At 44.0% G+C, this 14012-nt stretch overlaps 1 protein-coding gene across 8 annotated transcripts in view; it reads right to left on the minus strand.

The window, feature by feature from the left end:
* Positions 1-1836: 1836 nt before the first annotated feature.
* The window catches only part of PTPN13 (protein tyrosine phosphatase non-receptor type 13), a 148705-nt gene continuing 136529 nt past the window's right edge, over positions 1837-14012 (minus strand). For all 8 annotated transcript variants that reach the window (XM_029076672.2, XM_029076674.2, XM_029076675.2 and 5 more), the window contains 7 exons: positions 13765-13868; positions 12278-12429; positions 8783-8873; positions 6896-7233; positions 6515-6730; positions 4467-4529; positions 1837-2673 (listed from right to left, as the gene is read on the minus strand). In XM_029076672.2, coding sequence (XP_028932505.1) covers positions 2581-2673; positions 4467-4529; positions 6515-6730; positions 6896-7233; positions 8783-8873; positions 12278-12429; positions 13765-13868 — 1057 coding nt within the window. In that variant the 3' untranslated portion in view covers positions 1837-2580. The remainder of the gene's footprint in view (positions 2674-4466; positions 4530-6514; positions 6731-6895; positions 7234-8782; positions 8874-12277; positions 12430-13764; positions 13869-14012) is intronic.

Here is a 14012-nt window from a genome sequence, read left to right on the forward strand (position 1 = left end):
TCCTGATTCAGCCTCTTGTCTGCTGTGTGACCTTGGGCCATCACTTCACTTCGCAGGGCCTCATCTACCTCATCTGTAATATGGGGGTTAAGACTGTGAGCCCCATGTGGGACAGGGACTGTGTCCAACCTGATTAACTCGTAGCTATTCCAATGCTTAGTACAGTGCCTGGCACTTAGGAAGCACTTAATTACTATATATAAAAAAAGAAGCCACTTCATGAGGTTTTCCGGTGAACTGAGTTGCAATCAGCATGCGATCCACTGAGCCTTAAAGGCCCAAGACCTCTGGCTGCCTCATATGACTGCTGACGTCCTCTAGCTGTAGCGGCTCCAAGTACTGAGGGCCCTGCTACTCAAGCCCAGCCAAGAAATCTGGGCTTAATAAGTTCGGCTTCTTTGGGCTGGGGAGGAATTTGTTATGCCAGAGGAAGGGACCCCATCCAAGAGCTTAAAATGGGACATCATTGGCATGGATAGGGCTATAAGTGGGAGCCTTTCCTCAAAAGTGGGGCCCTCAGGCTCTCAGGGACAGGTCTGAGAAGTTGGGGGTGGGGATGGCACCAGATTGAACCAGAAACAGCAACAGGACCCAACCGACTCCAACCCAGCCTGCACACTTCATTCCTCTAATGCCAACCTACCTACTGTACCTTGATCTCACCTAGCTCACCGCCAACCTCTCGCCTATATCCTTCCTCTGGCCTTGGAACACCTTCCCTCTTCATATCCGACAGATAATCGACAAGAATGGAAAGGTGGGGAGAGTGAAGACATCTCCAGGAGGCCTTTTCTGACCAAGCCTTCATTGCCTCTTCTCCCACTCCTTTCTGTGTTACCCTTGCAGTTGGATTTGCTCCCTTTCCCCCAACCCCTCAGCTCCCCCAACATTTATGTACATATCTGTCATTGATTTATTTCTCTTAAGGTTCCCCTCTAGACTGCAAGCTCCATGTGTGCAGGGAACATGCCTACCAACTCTTTCATTCATTCAATCATATTTTTTGAGCCCTTACTGTGTGCCAAGCACTGTATTAAGCGCTTGGGAGAGTACAACACAACAGCAAACAGACATTCCTGCCCACAATGAGCTCACAGTCTAGAGCTCTGTCACATTGGACTCTCCCAAGCACTTAGTACAGTGCTCTGCATACAGTAAGGGCTCAATAAATACAAGTGACTGATCTGCAAGGTGGCCTAGATGAGTAGGAATGAGGAAGAAATGGGGACAGACAAGTTCCTGGAGTGTGCTACTCCTCCCTGAAGGATATAGGGAAGATTGCTGGTCTCATCTGTTTGATAGTGGTTGGAAATTGTAGTTTTCCAACTCAGGGGTCTGGAGAAATCCAATCGCCTATCTCCAGGCCAGAGGAAACCTAACCCAGTCAAAGGCATTTAGCCTTGACATAACGCACACTGTGCATCTGAGCTTGAACCTATTACTAAGAGAAACTTCACAGCTCGGATCTCAGCCTACACCAAGACCCAAGAATTCCTTTTTTTTAAATGGTATTTGTTAAGCACTTACTATGTGCCAACCACTGTTCTAAGCACCAGGGTAGATACAAGCTAATCAGATCGGACACAGTTCATGTCCCAGATAGGACTCACAGTCTTTACCCTCATTTTACAGATGACGGAGCTGAGGCACAGAGAAGCAAAGTGATTTGCCCAAGGTCACCCAGCAAACAAGTGGCAGAGCTGGGATTAGAACACAGAGCCTTTTGACTCCCAGGCCCAGGCTCTATTCATTAGGCCACACTGCTTCCCCTGGTTTACTGGTGGTGTAGAGTTGAGTCAGAACTCTCAGAATGCAATGGGAAGGAAGGAGCTCTTGGCCACAACGATCCATCATTTATTTTCAAATGTGGCTGAGGTCCATCCATGACCCAATCACACAGAAAACATCTCATTAACCCACATCTGGTTTTCCCTTAGTATGCCGTGTGTTGAAGTACTGTTTTTATTTACAAAGCGGAGATGCCACATCCATTTCAGACAGACACCCGATAATTCAATTTTTCAGGTAAAAGAATAAAAATATATACAGGAAATTCTATAAAGTAAACATTATAAACCGATAATTACAGTAAATGTTTGCTACCGTTTCTATGCCGATAATTGTCTCAAAGCTTAAATACTGGTTTCAAGTATTCCCTATAAAATCATTCTACCTAATTAAAATACTGAAACTTGCCATAAACAAGCTTGATGTCATAAAAAGACTAATAAAATGTCCCTGTAACAAAAGTCCTCTGTGATAAAATACTGCCTTAATTCCCCCAGTGTCAAAACACAAAAAAGGCAGCTTAATAACTGCAGAAGGTATTGTTAGATTAATTTTAATACATTTTAATAGATTAAAGAAGCTGCAAAAAATGCAGCTTATTAAATACTATTTACTGCTATACAGGAAAACCCTCCCTCTCGGGGGGACTGTCTACAGTGGCACTGAACTGTCTGATCCTTCACCATTTACTCCAAGTTAAACAGACACTATTAGAGAAACAGTCAATAGAGTTAAGGCACGAACTATTTGAACAAATAGAAGATGTGAGACTCTTCCCTTTCCTTAAGCATTTTAGATGCCATTATTTCTGTCTTTCTGTTCTTCATCTGCCTGAAGTCGTCGTAGAACATACAGGACCACCTGATAGCAGAAAATATACTGATCCTGTAAGAGGGAAACACAATAAATGAGTTGTTTATATTGAGCACCAACTGAGTGCTTGGCTCTACGACAGAATCAGTTAATCAGTGATACTTTCTGAGTGCTTATTGTGTGCAGTGCACTGTACTAAGCACTTGGGAGAGTACGATTCGATAGAGTTGTTAAACACGTTCCAAACCAAGAGCTTACAACGGTCTAGGGGACTGTTAAAAGCATGCCACATGTATATGCTAGGACAAGATCCAAGTTCAGAGTAGCCAAACCAGTGGCTTGCTGTTCATGGATGGGCAAATTCCACAGTCCAACGCCAATGTGACCTATTAAATCAGGGCTCTAATTATCCAGCCTGGACTACCTTAATATGACAAAACCACTGGAAAGGATATCGAGTCATAAAGGCCAAAACCCCAGAACGAGCTGATTTGTATCATCTCCCTTTTTTTCCCCTCTCTTGGAAGGCAACGAATGGTCATTTTTATATTTAAAGTTGGATTTTCACAGAACCTATAGCTTCATCAAAATCATTCAGATGAAATCCCCTCACCCCAGACTGCAAGCCTGTTATGGACAGGGAGCATGTCCACTAATTCTGTTGTACTGTACTCTCTCAAGTGCTTAGTAGAGTGCTCTGCCCATAATAAGTGCTCAATAAACACCAATAAATACAATATGTGGACTGAAAGCAACTAAAGGCAAAAGTATCATTTCTAAGTTCCATCAAAAACTGAATAAGAAACTTCTTTAAAAGGAAAAATTTTACATAGAAACTACAAATTTTGGAGGGGAAACATTTCCACACTGAGCATTATTCCATGAATTAAAGGCTGCACATCCATAACAGCATCTGTTTCCTGGCAAACGAAATGGATTTTCCACATGATCCAAGGGATGCTGCTTCCTTTGGCTGGTACGTTAGGGTCTCTGACCTCTGGGAACAGGAGGAAACACCCCCAGGTCTGAGGGTTACATTGCACTCTCCCAAGCGCTTAGTACAGTCCTTTGCACACAGTTAAGCACTCAATAAATATGACAATGAATGAAAGGGTCCTATTAGATCCCAGAATCATAAGCAGGAGAACTCTGGTGTATTAAAGAGCCCCAGTTACATGAGTTCACATGACTGAGGCTGCGCTGGCTAACGGATGTTGGGCTTTGTAAGTCAGAGAGCCTTAGCTCTCGGTTGTGGGGGTACGAAGGTGGTCCTGGGGGCCTCATGGGTTCATTTTCGGGGTCAGTTAGCCGCAGCTAGCAAACGTGTGGAAGGGCCTCAGGAACTTAACCGAGCCCACGAAACGCCTGCCGCTGAGGGGCTCGCAGGAAAATTACAGCCTATTAAAGCCCTGTGTCTGCTCTCGTACACAAGGGCTCAGTTACAATTACAGTATGGCAAGAAAGTGATAAAATCTCCCTGTTCAAGACTGATAAACTCAGTTCTTGTTGATCAATCAGGCACAGAAATGTGAACCTATTCAAAGGCAGTGTCTACCCTTCAGAATGGGGCCGAATGCTCCGCTACTTGCTCTCCATAGGGAACTTGTGCTGTAGATGGCCAACCAAGAAAATCCAGGGCCCAGGTGAATTTCGGGGAGTCTTCGTTTCCGCTTTTGGCTATTCTGAGGTGGCCCGCCATCAACAAATGAGTATTGACGACATAAGAAATACCACTATGTTCTTCCCAATGTAAGAGCCCCTAAGTGGAGGAGAATCTTGACAGAAACTTTTCGGATCGAGTCTTCCTCAGCCCCTGGCACATGTTTCCCACCGAACGTTTCCCTCTGGGTGGCACCAAAGCTTACCTCGGTCTGCACCATTCCGTGTCTCTGCAGCCTCATTGTGCGTACCAGATCCGAGATATCAAACTGCCAAATCAACAAAAGGTACAAGCTCCGTTAGCAGAAACAGCCAGTAAGGGGGCTTTATAATAATGTGCTATTGCTAAGCACTGTACTAAGTGCTGCAATAGATACAGTATATATAGATTGGACACATTCCCTATCCTACATGGGGCTTACAGTCTAAGTAGGAAGGAGAATGGGTATTGAACCCCCATTTTACAGATGAGAAAACCGAGGCCCAAGGGAAGTTAAATGATTTGCCCAAGGTCACGCAGTAAGTGGCGGAGCTGGGATTAGAACCCAGATCCTTTGACTCCCAGTCCCGTGCTTCCTAGGCCACAGCAAGGGCTCAATAAGTACAAACGAATGAAGGAATGAATCCCACCCCAGTAGGCAAGAGGGGGGCAGGCTCCTGATGAATGACACCACCTCTCTCCTATACCTCCCCCCAAAAATCCTTCGGTACCAGCAGACTCTCACCTTCCTTCTGGCCCCTCCTCCCCTGACTTCCCAGGGAACATGAATATTTCATCACCCTTGCACTTGGATTTTCACTCTTCATTCAACCCTCCCTCAGCCCCACAGCACTTATGTAGAGACCCATTATTTATCTATTTACATTAATGTCTATCTCGCTCTCTACACTTTAAGCTCATTGTGGGTCTCCCACGTTATACTGTACTCTCCCAAGTGCTTGTATGGTGCTCTGCACAGAGTAAGTGTTCAGTAAATACGATTTATTTTTTTCACCGTGCAATATTCTAGGGAGGATGCAGGATTTTCCCTCAATGACCCCTGCTGCCTCCTGCAGGGAATAGCTTAAGCCTGACCCGGTTCCAGGAAGCAAAGGAGTAGGTTTTATTTACTTTACTACCTCTGAACTTACTGGGGAGAAAGGAGATTGGTCAACGTTTTTGTGGGAACTACGTTTCTGATACTCTTTATTGACTGATATAATGTAGAATTATATACTGCTTTTGTGTTGGAGTTAGAAAGTGTGCTAAAATCTGTTTGAATGTAGAAACAATTTCTCTGTTTGGTTCCCATAGCCCATTAAACCTTTCATTTTTTTATTCCCTACTTAGTATATTCTAGCTGACTTAGTTACTGTGACTAAGGGCAGCTCACAACATCTCTGTGATTTTGTTCTCACGTCACTAAAAGTGGGGTAAAAATTTGGGCCTTCTAACTAGCTCACAGGCATTGTAAAGATTCACGTAAGCTATTGCTAAACTGCTTGCAGTGCCTTGAAAGAGAAATATGGAAAATTATCTTTTTATGATGGTACTTGTTAAGTGCTTACTGTATGCCAGGCACTGTACTTGCAGACCGCTGATGACAGAGTTCCCTTCACAGCAGGGGAGCAACAAACGTCTTTTCCTCAATTTTCCCTTTCTCTATTTCTCCTCTGTCATGATGGCTGCTCTTTCCAACTCCCGCCTCTTCATTTCCTCTAGACCTTGAGCTCATTGTGGGGAGGGATGTGTTTACCAACTCTGTTGTACTGTATTTTTTCAAGCGCTTAGTACAGTTCTCTACACACAGTAAGTGCTCAATAAATTTGATTAAATCATTGATGGATTTAATCCTCATTTTACAGACGTGGTAGCTGAGGCACAAAGTGACTTGCCCATAATTACACAGCAGACAAGTCAGTAAATCGTATTTATTGAGCACTTACTGTGTGCAGAGCACTGTACTAAGCGCTTGGGAGAGTCCAATACAACAATATAAAAGACATATTCCCTGCCCACACCAGCATACAGTCTAGGTCCGTGCTCTTTCCACTAGGCCACATTGTTGTTTTTTCTTCTCCATGGGCATTTTTGATTCTCTTGATTACTGCCTGGAAGCTTCCGGATCCTAAAGGAGCCCAGCTTTTGTTCAGCCAACCACCCAAACAACAGAAACATGTCCCCAAACAAGGCAGGGCATCATTGACGCTCCCATCATCTTGGATACAACTCGACTAGCCCAAGGCCCAGTTCTCCCCAGAACCAGATACTCACTTCCAGATCTTGGCTAATGAGCCCCAGGACCACATCTATGCAAATGAGAGTTCCGGAACGTCCGATGCCGGCGCTGCAGTGAGTGATGATCGGGCCCGACGTGTGGATGTGTCTCATGTACGAGATGAATGTGAGCAGGTCGTCCGGCTGGGAAGGTGTGTCGTGGTCAGGCCAGGCGGTGAAATTCAGGTGAGAAACGCGTCGTACCTCACATGTCTAAATGGGACGACACATCCAGCATGTTAAAGCAACTACGAAAACAGCCACATCGACAATTGCAACCTGAAACTTTCCAATAGGTGCAAGTAAGAAGAATCGTTACTTAACATATATATTAAAAGCTTTTGAGAAAGTGGGTAAATCGACCTATATTTCACTTACATGAATATCTTCTAGCTCCATGACTCGAACAACAAAGCCCTTCAGCTGCTGCTTTCTCAGGAGGGCAAGCCGGAGGCTACTGTTGACCATTGTCGTTTGGCCTAGGATGTCTGGCCAGTACCGCTGGCATTTTATCTTCTCTCCTTCCACTTCCTGGGTCATCATGGCAATCACGGTCGAGTTTTGTTCCCAAACCATTTGCCAAAAATCTGCGACTGTAGTTGGGAGAGGTCCTTGGCAGGCGATATACACAAAGTCCTCTTTTCCCACTGGCACTTTAACAAAGCTGGCGTTGATATATCCACCTTCTGCTCCAAGAGGTACCCTCGTAGCATCATCTGTGATTTCCCAGCCCCCAAAATGATACTATTTACACACAGCTCTGCACACAAACATATCATGCATTCCGCTGCCGTGACCAACATGAACAATTTCATTTTGTCACGGCAGAGCAACAAAGAAATGCATTTTCGTTGACGAAATGCATTTCTATGAGATGCGTTGAGATGGACTGTAATAAGACTGATAGCTTTTTAATAATTTGGGTAACTGGAATAATTAAATCATATCCGAATAACCTAACTTTCCCATAAGTAAGACAATTCATAATAACAACAATAGTACTATACAGCCTTCTACAGAATAAAAACCAGCAGCTACTGACCAGGTGGTATAGAACCAAATTCCATGGTTGGGATGGAATAAATTCTTTCAGTCATTACCTAAGTCACACACTGTTTATTCTGCAGCCCAAACTGGAATTAACGTTCCTTTTTTTTAGGCATTTTGCCATGTGGGTTACTTTTAGAGGAAATAAAACTTAGCAACCCACAATCAAGTCACCACCTTACTCTTTTAATTATAGGGCACTTATCACCCAATCTCACCCTATCATTTATATTACCTTAGAAGCTGACACAGCTGGGGATTTTTATCAGATTCTTTAAATTTCAACTTCTTATCAGTTCTTTAAATAGAATAATGTAGAGAAGAAGTCAGGGTTATTTAAAATGGTAGTTTACAGACTAGGTTCAAATTAAGGAGGAGGGAGGAGAGAGAAAGGGAGACAGACAGCAGTAATACAAAGTCCAACCTTGCAAATGAAGTATTACAAAAGAAATTCAGAAAACCTTACGGGTAAATTGGTAGCAGGGAGAGTTAGACCCAAATTGATACCCTATTTTCAGAGACCAGGGAGTTATATGGGACCTTTTATCTCTGAATCCCTGCACTTTGTCCAAAATGGCCCTCATGTGGGTAAACCGTGGCAATGCAATTCACATCTGAGTATCCTAGTGACTCAATTATTTTTTCCTATTAAGACAGAGTGAATGAGAGAGACCAAAAGCTGACACAGAGACAGGTACTGGGAACAGAGCACTGTACCAAGTACTCGGGACTAAGCACAACAGAATAAGCAGGTCAGAATCCTACCCTTGAGGACCCTGGAATCTTGACAATTCGTTCAATGATTATGATATTGGTTAAGCGTTCACTGTGTGTCAAGCACTGTTCCATGTGTTGGGGTAGATATGAGTCAATCAGGTCGGATACAGACCTTGTCCCACATGGGACTTACAGTTCAAATAGGAGGGTGAATAGGTATTGAATCCCCATATTACAGATGAAGAAACTGAAGCACAGAGAAGTAAAGTGACTTGCCCAAGGTCATAGAGAAGTTAAGGAGCAGAGCTAGCACTAGAATTCAGGTCCTTTAATTCACAGACCTGTGGTTTTCCCACTAAGTCACGCTGCTTCTCTTCACATGTACAGACCTCAGTACAGTGCTCGGTACACAGTAAGCACTTAATAAATACTATCAACTAAATGATTAACATATTCTGCTCAAGAGTGCTCAAGTATGTTACTAAATTTGTTAAAACGTACAAGGAAGGATGTTTTTATATCTGTTCTTCCTCCTGTTCTCCTTAGTCTGTCCAACCAAGCACTGATCCAAAGGTTTTAATTCTTGAAGATTCTGTAGGCAGAAAAACAAAATCCAAGAAAATGGGTTGAGGCAAGCAGAAACTTCAGTATGCACTTCCAAAACTGTATTAAGTTGGTGAAAAGCAAATCTACCTCAGGGCTTGGAAGCAAAGAGTCAGATGTCACAGGTGGTATTTGTTAAGCACTTACTATATTACCAAGCACTGTACTGAGTCCTGGGGCAGATACAAGATAATCAGGTCTTGCATGGGACTCACATTCTAAGTCAGAGGGAGAACAGAAAATCCCCATTTTGCAGATAAGAGAACTGAGGCACAGAGAAGTGAGAAGCAGCATGGCTTACTGGAGAGAACATGGGCCTGGGAGTCAGAGGAGGTAAGTCCTAATTCTGGCTCTGCAACACGTCTGCTGTGTGGATGTGGGTAAGTCACTTCATTTCTCTGGGCCTCAGCTACCTCCCTTATAAAATGGGGATTTAATCTGTGAGCCCCATGAGGGACAGGGACTGTATCCCACCTGACTACCTTGTACCTAGAATAGTGCTTGGCACATAGTAAGTGCTTAGCAAATACCACAATTATTATTATTATTACTTGATCAAGGTCACACTGGGAAGAGAACCCTGGTCGTCTAACTCCCAGGCTTGTGCTTCTTCTACTAGACTACACTGGGGAACAGAGGTGCTCTTGCAATTAAACCGGGAAACTGACGAGGCAATAGTCCCCAGGCAGACCACAGTACCAATTAGGGCACGGCATTTCTGCAACATGTTGGTACAAGAGCAATTTCTTCAATTTGATACATGTTGCCAACCAAAAACGTCTTTTAAGAGTAATTACAAGGTGGATTTCTATTTTGCCTTTGTCAGGGCTTTCCCTCAATTTTCCACAGCTGTGAGACCTTTGGAAACTTTTCTATGTTCAGGAATCCTGGGAATCCTAAATTTGGTAAAATCTGTGGCGACTGTTCAACAGATGCTTCCTTTCTTCACCTTTTCCCTACTACAGAGCAATTCGGATGGAATATGAATTGGGAAGAAGCATAGCCTAGTGACTACAGCAGAGTCCCGGGAGCCAGAAGGATCTGGGTTCTAATCCCAGCTCTGCCACTTGTCCGCTATGTGACCTTGGGCATATCATTTCACTTCTCTGTGCCTCATCTGTAAAATGAGGATTAACACTGTGAGCCCCATAGTAATAATGATAATAATGTTGGTTTTTGTTAAGTGCTTACTATGTGCAGAGCATTGTTCTAAGCGCTGGGGCAGATGCAGGGTAATCAGGTTGTCCCATGTGAGGCTCACAGTCTTAATCTCCATTTTACAGATGAGGTAACTGAGGCCCAGAGAAGTTAAGTGATTTGCCCACAGTTACACAGCTGACAAGTGGCACAGTTGGGATTTGAACCCATGACCTCTGACTCCCAAGCCCGTGCTCTTTCCACTGAGCCATGCTGCTTCTGGATTAACACTGTAAGCCCCATGTGGGATATACACTGTGCCCCAACTGATTAGCTTGTATCTACCCCAGTGCTTAGTAGAGTGCCTGATCCATAGTAAGAGCTTAACCATGAAAAAAAATATGACTCCACTCACATAAGCCCTGAGAGACGCCGACTGCTTACTCGGGATGAGGCTGCAATATATGTTGTCCTGGGAGTTGTGTACCAGGACACCTTGTCCCTTAGAAGCAGCAAAATCAGGGACAGAGGGCGGGGAGGGACTGGGAAGAGGGTTGGGATAAGGAGACAAAGGATTTTCACCCTTTTTTTCGGGAAAGTGAAAGTTCATTCTCTGCGATTTTCTCCGTGGATTTTTCCTAATAACAACTGTCGTATTTGTTAAGTACTTACTATGTGCCAAACACTGTACTATGCACTGGAGTAGATGTCAAATAATCTGGTCAGGCACAAACGGGGCTCACAGACTAAGTAGGAGGGAGAGCAGGTATTTAAGGCCCATTTTACAGATGAAACACTGAGGGACAGGAAAGCTAAGTGACTTGCCCAAGGTCACACAGCTGACAAGTGGCAGAGCTGGAATCAAACCCAGGTCCTCTGACTCCCAGGCCCGTACTCTTTCCGTTAGGCCATGCTGTTTTGCCTGGACCAGAAGTTCATAACAGTGAAATCAATGGTATTTACTGAGTGCTTACTGAGTGCAGAACACTGTACTAAGTGCTTGGGAGAGTACAATATAAGAGTTGATAGACACACTCTCTGCTCAAAAGGAGCTTACAGTCGAGTCAGTTCACCTACTATGAGGGGGTTATGATTTTGGAAAACATCCCACTCAGGAAAACTTGTGTTATAGTACACCTTCCATGATTATTTTTATTATTATTCTTTCCATAAATCTAACATCAGGGCCATCTCCAAGTCTGCTCTTGGAACACTGATGTAATAGTAGTCACGGCATTTAGAGGGTATCTATTCAGGGCCACATACTATACTGAGTGCTTGGGAAGATAGAACTTGTTCCCCAGCCAAGTGCTTACAATGTCCCAGTGCCTGGGGAGCCCCAGGGAGTGCTTCACACTATTCCCAGAGTCTAGGCAGTATATCAGTAGGTCAATCGTATTTATTGAGTGCTTACTGTGTGAAGAGCACTTTACTCAGTGCTTGGGAGAGGACAATATAACGAGCTCACAGTCTAGAGGGGAGACAGACATTAAGATAAATTACGGATATGTACATCTCCATTTTTTTATGCTTCTCCACATAGGCCATTTCTCTAAGTCCCCTAAAATGCAAGTAGGGTCAGAGTGCCCAGCAGGACTGACCTGGGCAAAGCTACTCTGTTTGGGATTGGAATTCCAGAGGCTGTACTTCTGCATCTCTACTGAACTCCTAAACTACAGCCCAGCCAAGATTTAACCAATCAGTGAGCTTTATCTCCTCTGTGATGCCCTGTGCAGTCCTTCCTCCCTAGGGCGAAAGGAAATGAAGCCCTAATTCTGCAGTTCTAGCAGCCCTCTAGGACACTTCAAAGCTCCTTTCCCTGGGACAGCCCTGCTTCTTAATTAGCCAGAATTGGAGTAACCAGCGCTCCCCACTCTCCTCTGGCATGCTGGAAAACTAAGCTTTTGCTATAGTATTACTGTTTTTATGGTATTTGTTATGTGCTTACTATGGGATAGAGAAAAGCAAATCAAGTTGGACACATTCCCTGTTCCACGTAGGATTCTCAGTTTTAATCTCCATTTTACAGATGAGGTAACTGAGGCCCAGAGAAGTGAAGTGACTTGCTCAAGGTCACCCAGCAGACAAGTGGTAGAGCTGGGATTAGAAACCAGGTCCTTCAGACTCCCAGGCCTGTGCTCTATCTACTAGGCTGTGCTGCTTCCCATTACCAGGGATTCTGGGGACCCAAACATACATATGTGCATGCACACAAGCATTTCTTTTCACAAAAGACTGTCAGAACCACCTTCTTACCTCCAGTTCTTTGGAAGGAATCCCTTGGTCCAGGAGACCCCGCAACATCCGAATGACCGATTTCAAACCCGAGCCAGTATATTTGCCAGAAGGAATCACTCTGACGATGGGGAGGGCGGCGAGCTCTTCGTTGGTCAAAAGCGGATGACAATCTAGCAGGACGAGATCACATTTTAAAAATCAGGCCATCTTTCTCCCAGAGGTAACAACAGAAAGTGAGTTCGTTTTAGCTTACTCATGCCATAGTTTACATTATTGGAATTGGACCCGAATGCTTTAGGACCTGAATCTTAATGTCTGTCTCCCCCTCTAGACTGTAAGTTCGTTGTGGGCAGGGAATGTGTCTCTCAACTCTGTTGTACTGTATTCTCCCAAGTGCTTAGCGGTGTTCTAATAATAATAATAATGTTGGTATTTGTTAAGCGCTTACTATGTGCCGAGCACTGTTCTAAGCGCTTGGGTAGACATAGGGGAATCAGGTTGTCCCACGTGGGGCTCACAGTCTTCATCCCCATTTTACAGATGAGGGAACTGAGGCACAGAGAAGTTAAGTGACTTGCCCACAGTCACACAGCCGACAAGTGGCAGAGCTGGGATTCGAACTCATGAGCCCTGACTCCAAAGCCCATGGTCTTTCCACTGAGCCACGCTGCTTCTGCACATAAATGCTCCATAAATACTACTGGTAATGATGCTGAAGAATCAATCTGATGTCCAGGGGGCCTTCTGCACCATTTTCACTATTTCAGTTGCAGAGTCTGGGCCAATAGTGTCGAGGCCAGAAGCAGCAGATTAACTGGGCAGAAGGATCACAGAACGAGGCGGGTATTTGTTCCAGTGAAAGAACTGGATCTGACTGACACCCAGACCCAAAACTAATGCATTCCAACTTAGCTGAAAGGGTGGTTTACTCATGCAATGCGCTAAACACAGACACGTTGGGACAACTCTGAAGGGCTTTGATGCTACTGGCCAATTCCCTCCCCCGCCTCCCAACACACCCCTCTCTCCACACAATATTCACTGCCACACCCAGCCAAATCTATATAAAGAGCTATTCAGTGTGGTTTTCTTTATTCTCTTCACTGTAAGATAATAAAATAATAAAGACAATTGTCACTTGAATCATCTCACAGTATTTACCGCAAGGTGTTTAGTGGCTTATTGTGTTTTATGGAACTAAAAATATTTTTACAAAGGCTAATTATGCAGACAACGGGCTAGGTAAGTGCACTACATCCCAAGAGCAGATACAGTAAAATATTAATTTCACTTGATTTCTCATCTGTAAAATGGGGAATAAGACAGTGAGTCCCATATGGGTCACAGACTGTGTCCGATCTGATTATCTTGTATCTCCCCCAGTGCTTAGTACAGTGCCTGGCACAGAGTAAATGCTTTATAAATACCATAAAAAGTTCAGATTCCATATTCTTCAGCTTTCATCAGTTGATTTTCATAAGCCAGACTGGTATTCCAGTACTTACCTTCAGCAGGATGCTCCTGGCTTACTGATTCAATTGGTAAGTCATCACTCCCCCAAGTAATTTCATCTTCGTCAACATTTTTCCCCACGGGTTTTGGAGGTAATCTATAAAAAAAACAAAGCATTGTGTTTTTTTCATTGCTACACAAAATGAAAATGGAGTTCAGACCTCCAACGCTTCTGATTTTCTCAGAATTCTTACAGGATACTCTATATAGGACTCCTGAAAGTTACTAATTTAAAAAAAAA

This window comes from Ornithorhynchus anatinus, chromosome 12 (assembly GCF_004115215.2).
Source record: "Ornithorhynchus anatinus isolate Pmale09 chromosome 12, mOrnAna1.pri.v4, whole genome shotgun sequence".
Taxonomy (NCBI): Eukaryota; Metazoa; Chordata; class Mammalia; order Monotremata; family Ornithorhynchidae; genus Ornithorhynchus; species Ornithorhynchus anatinus.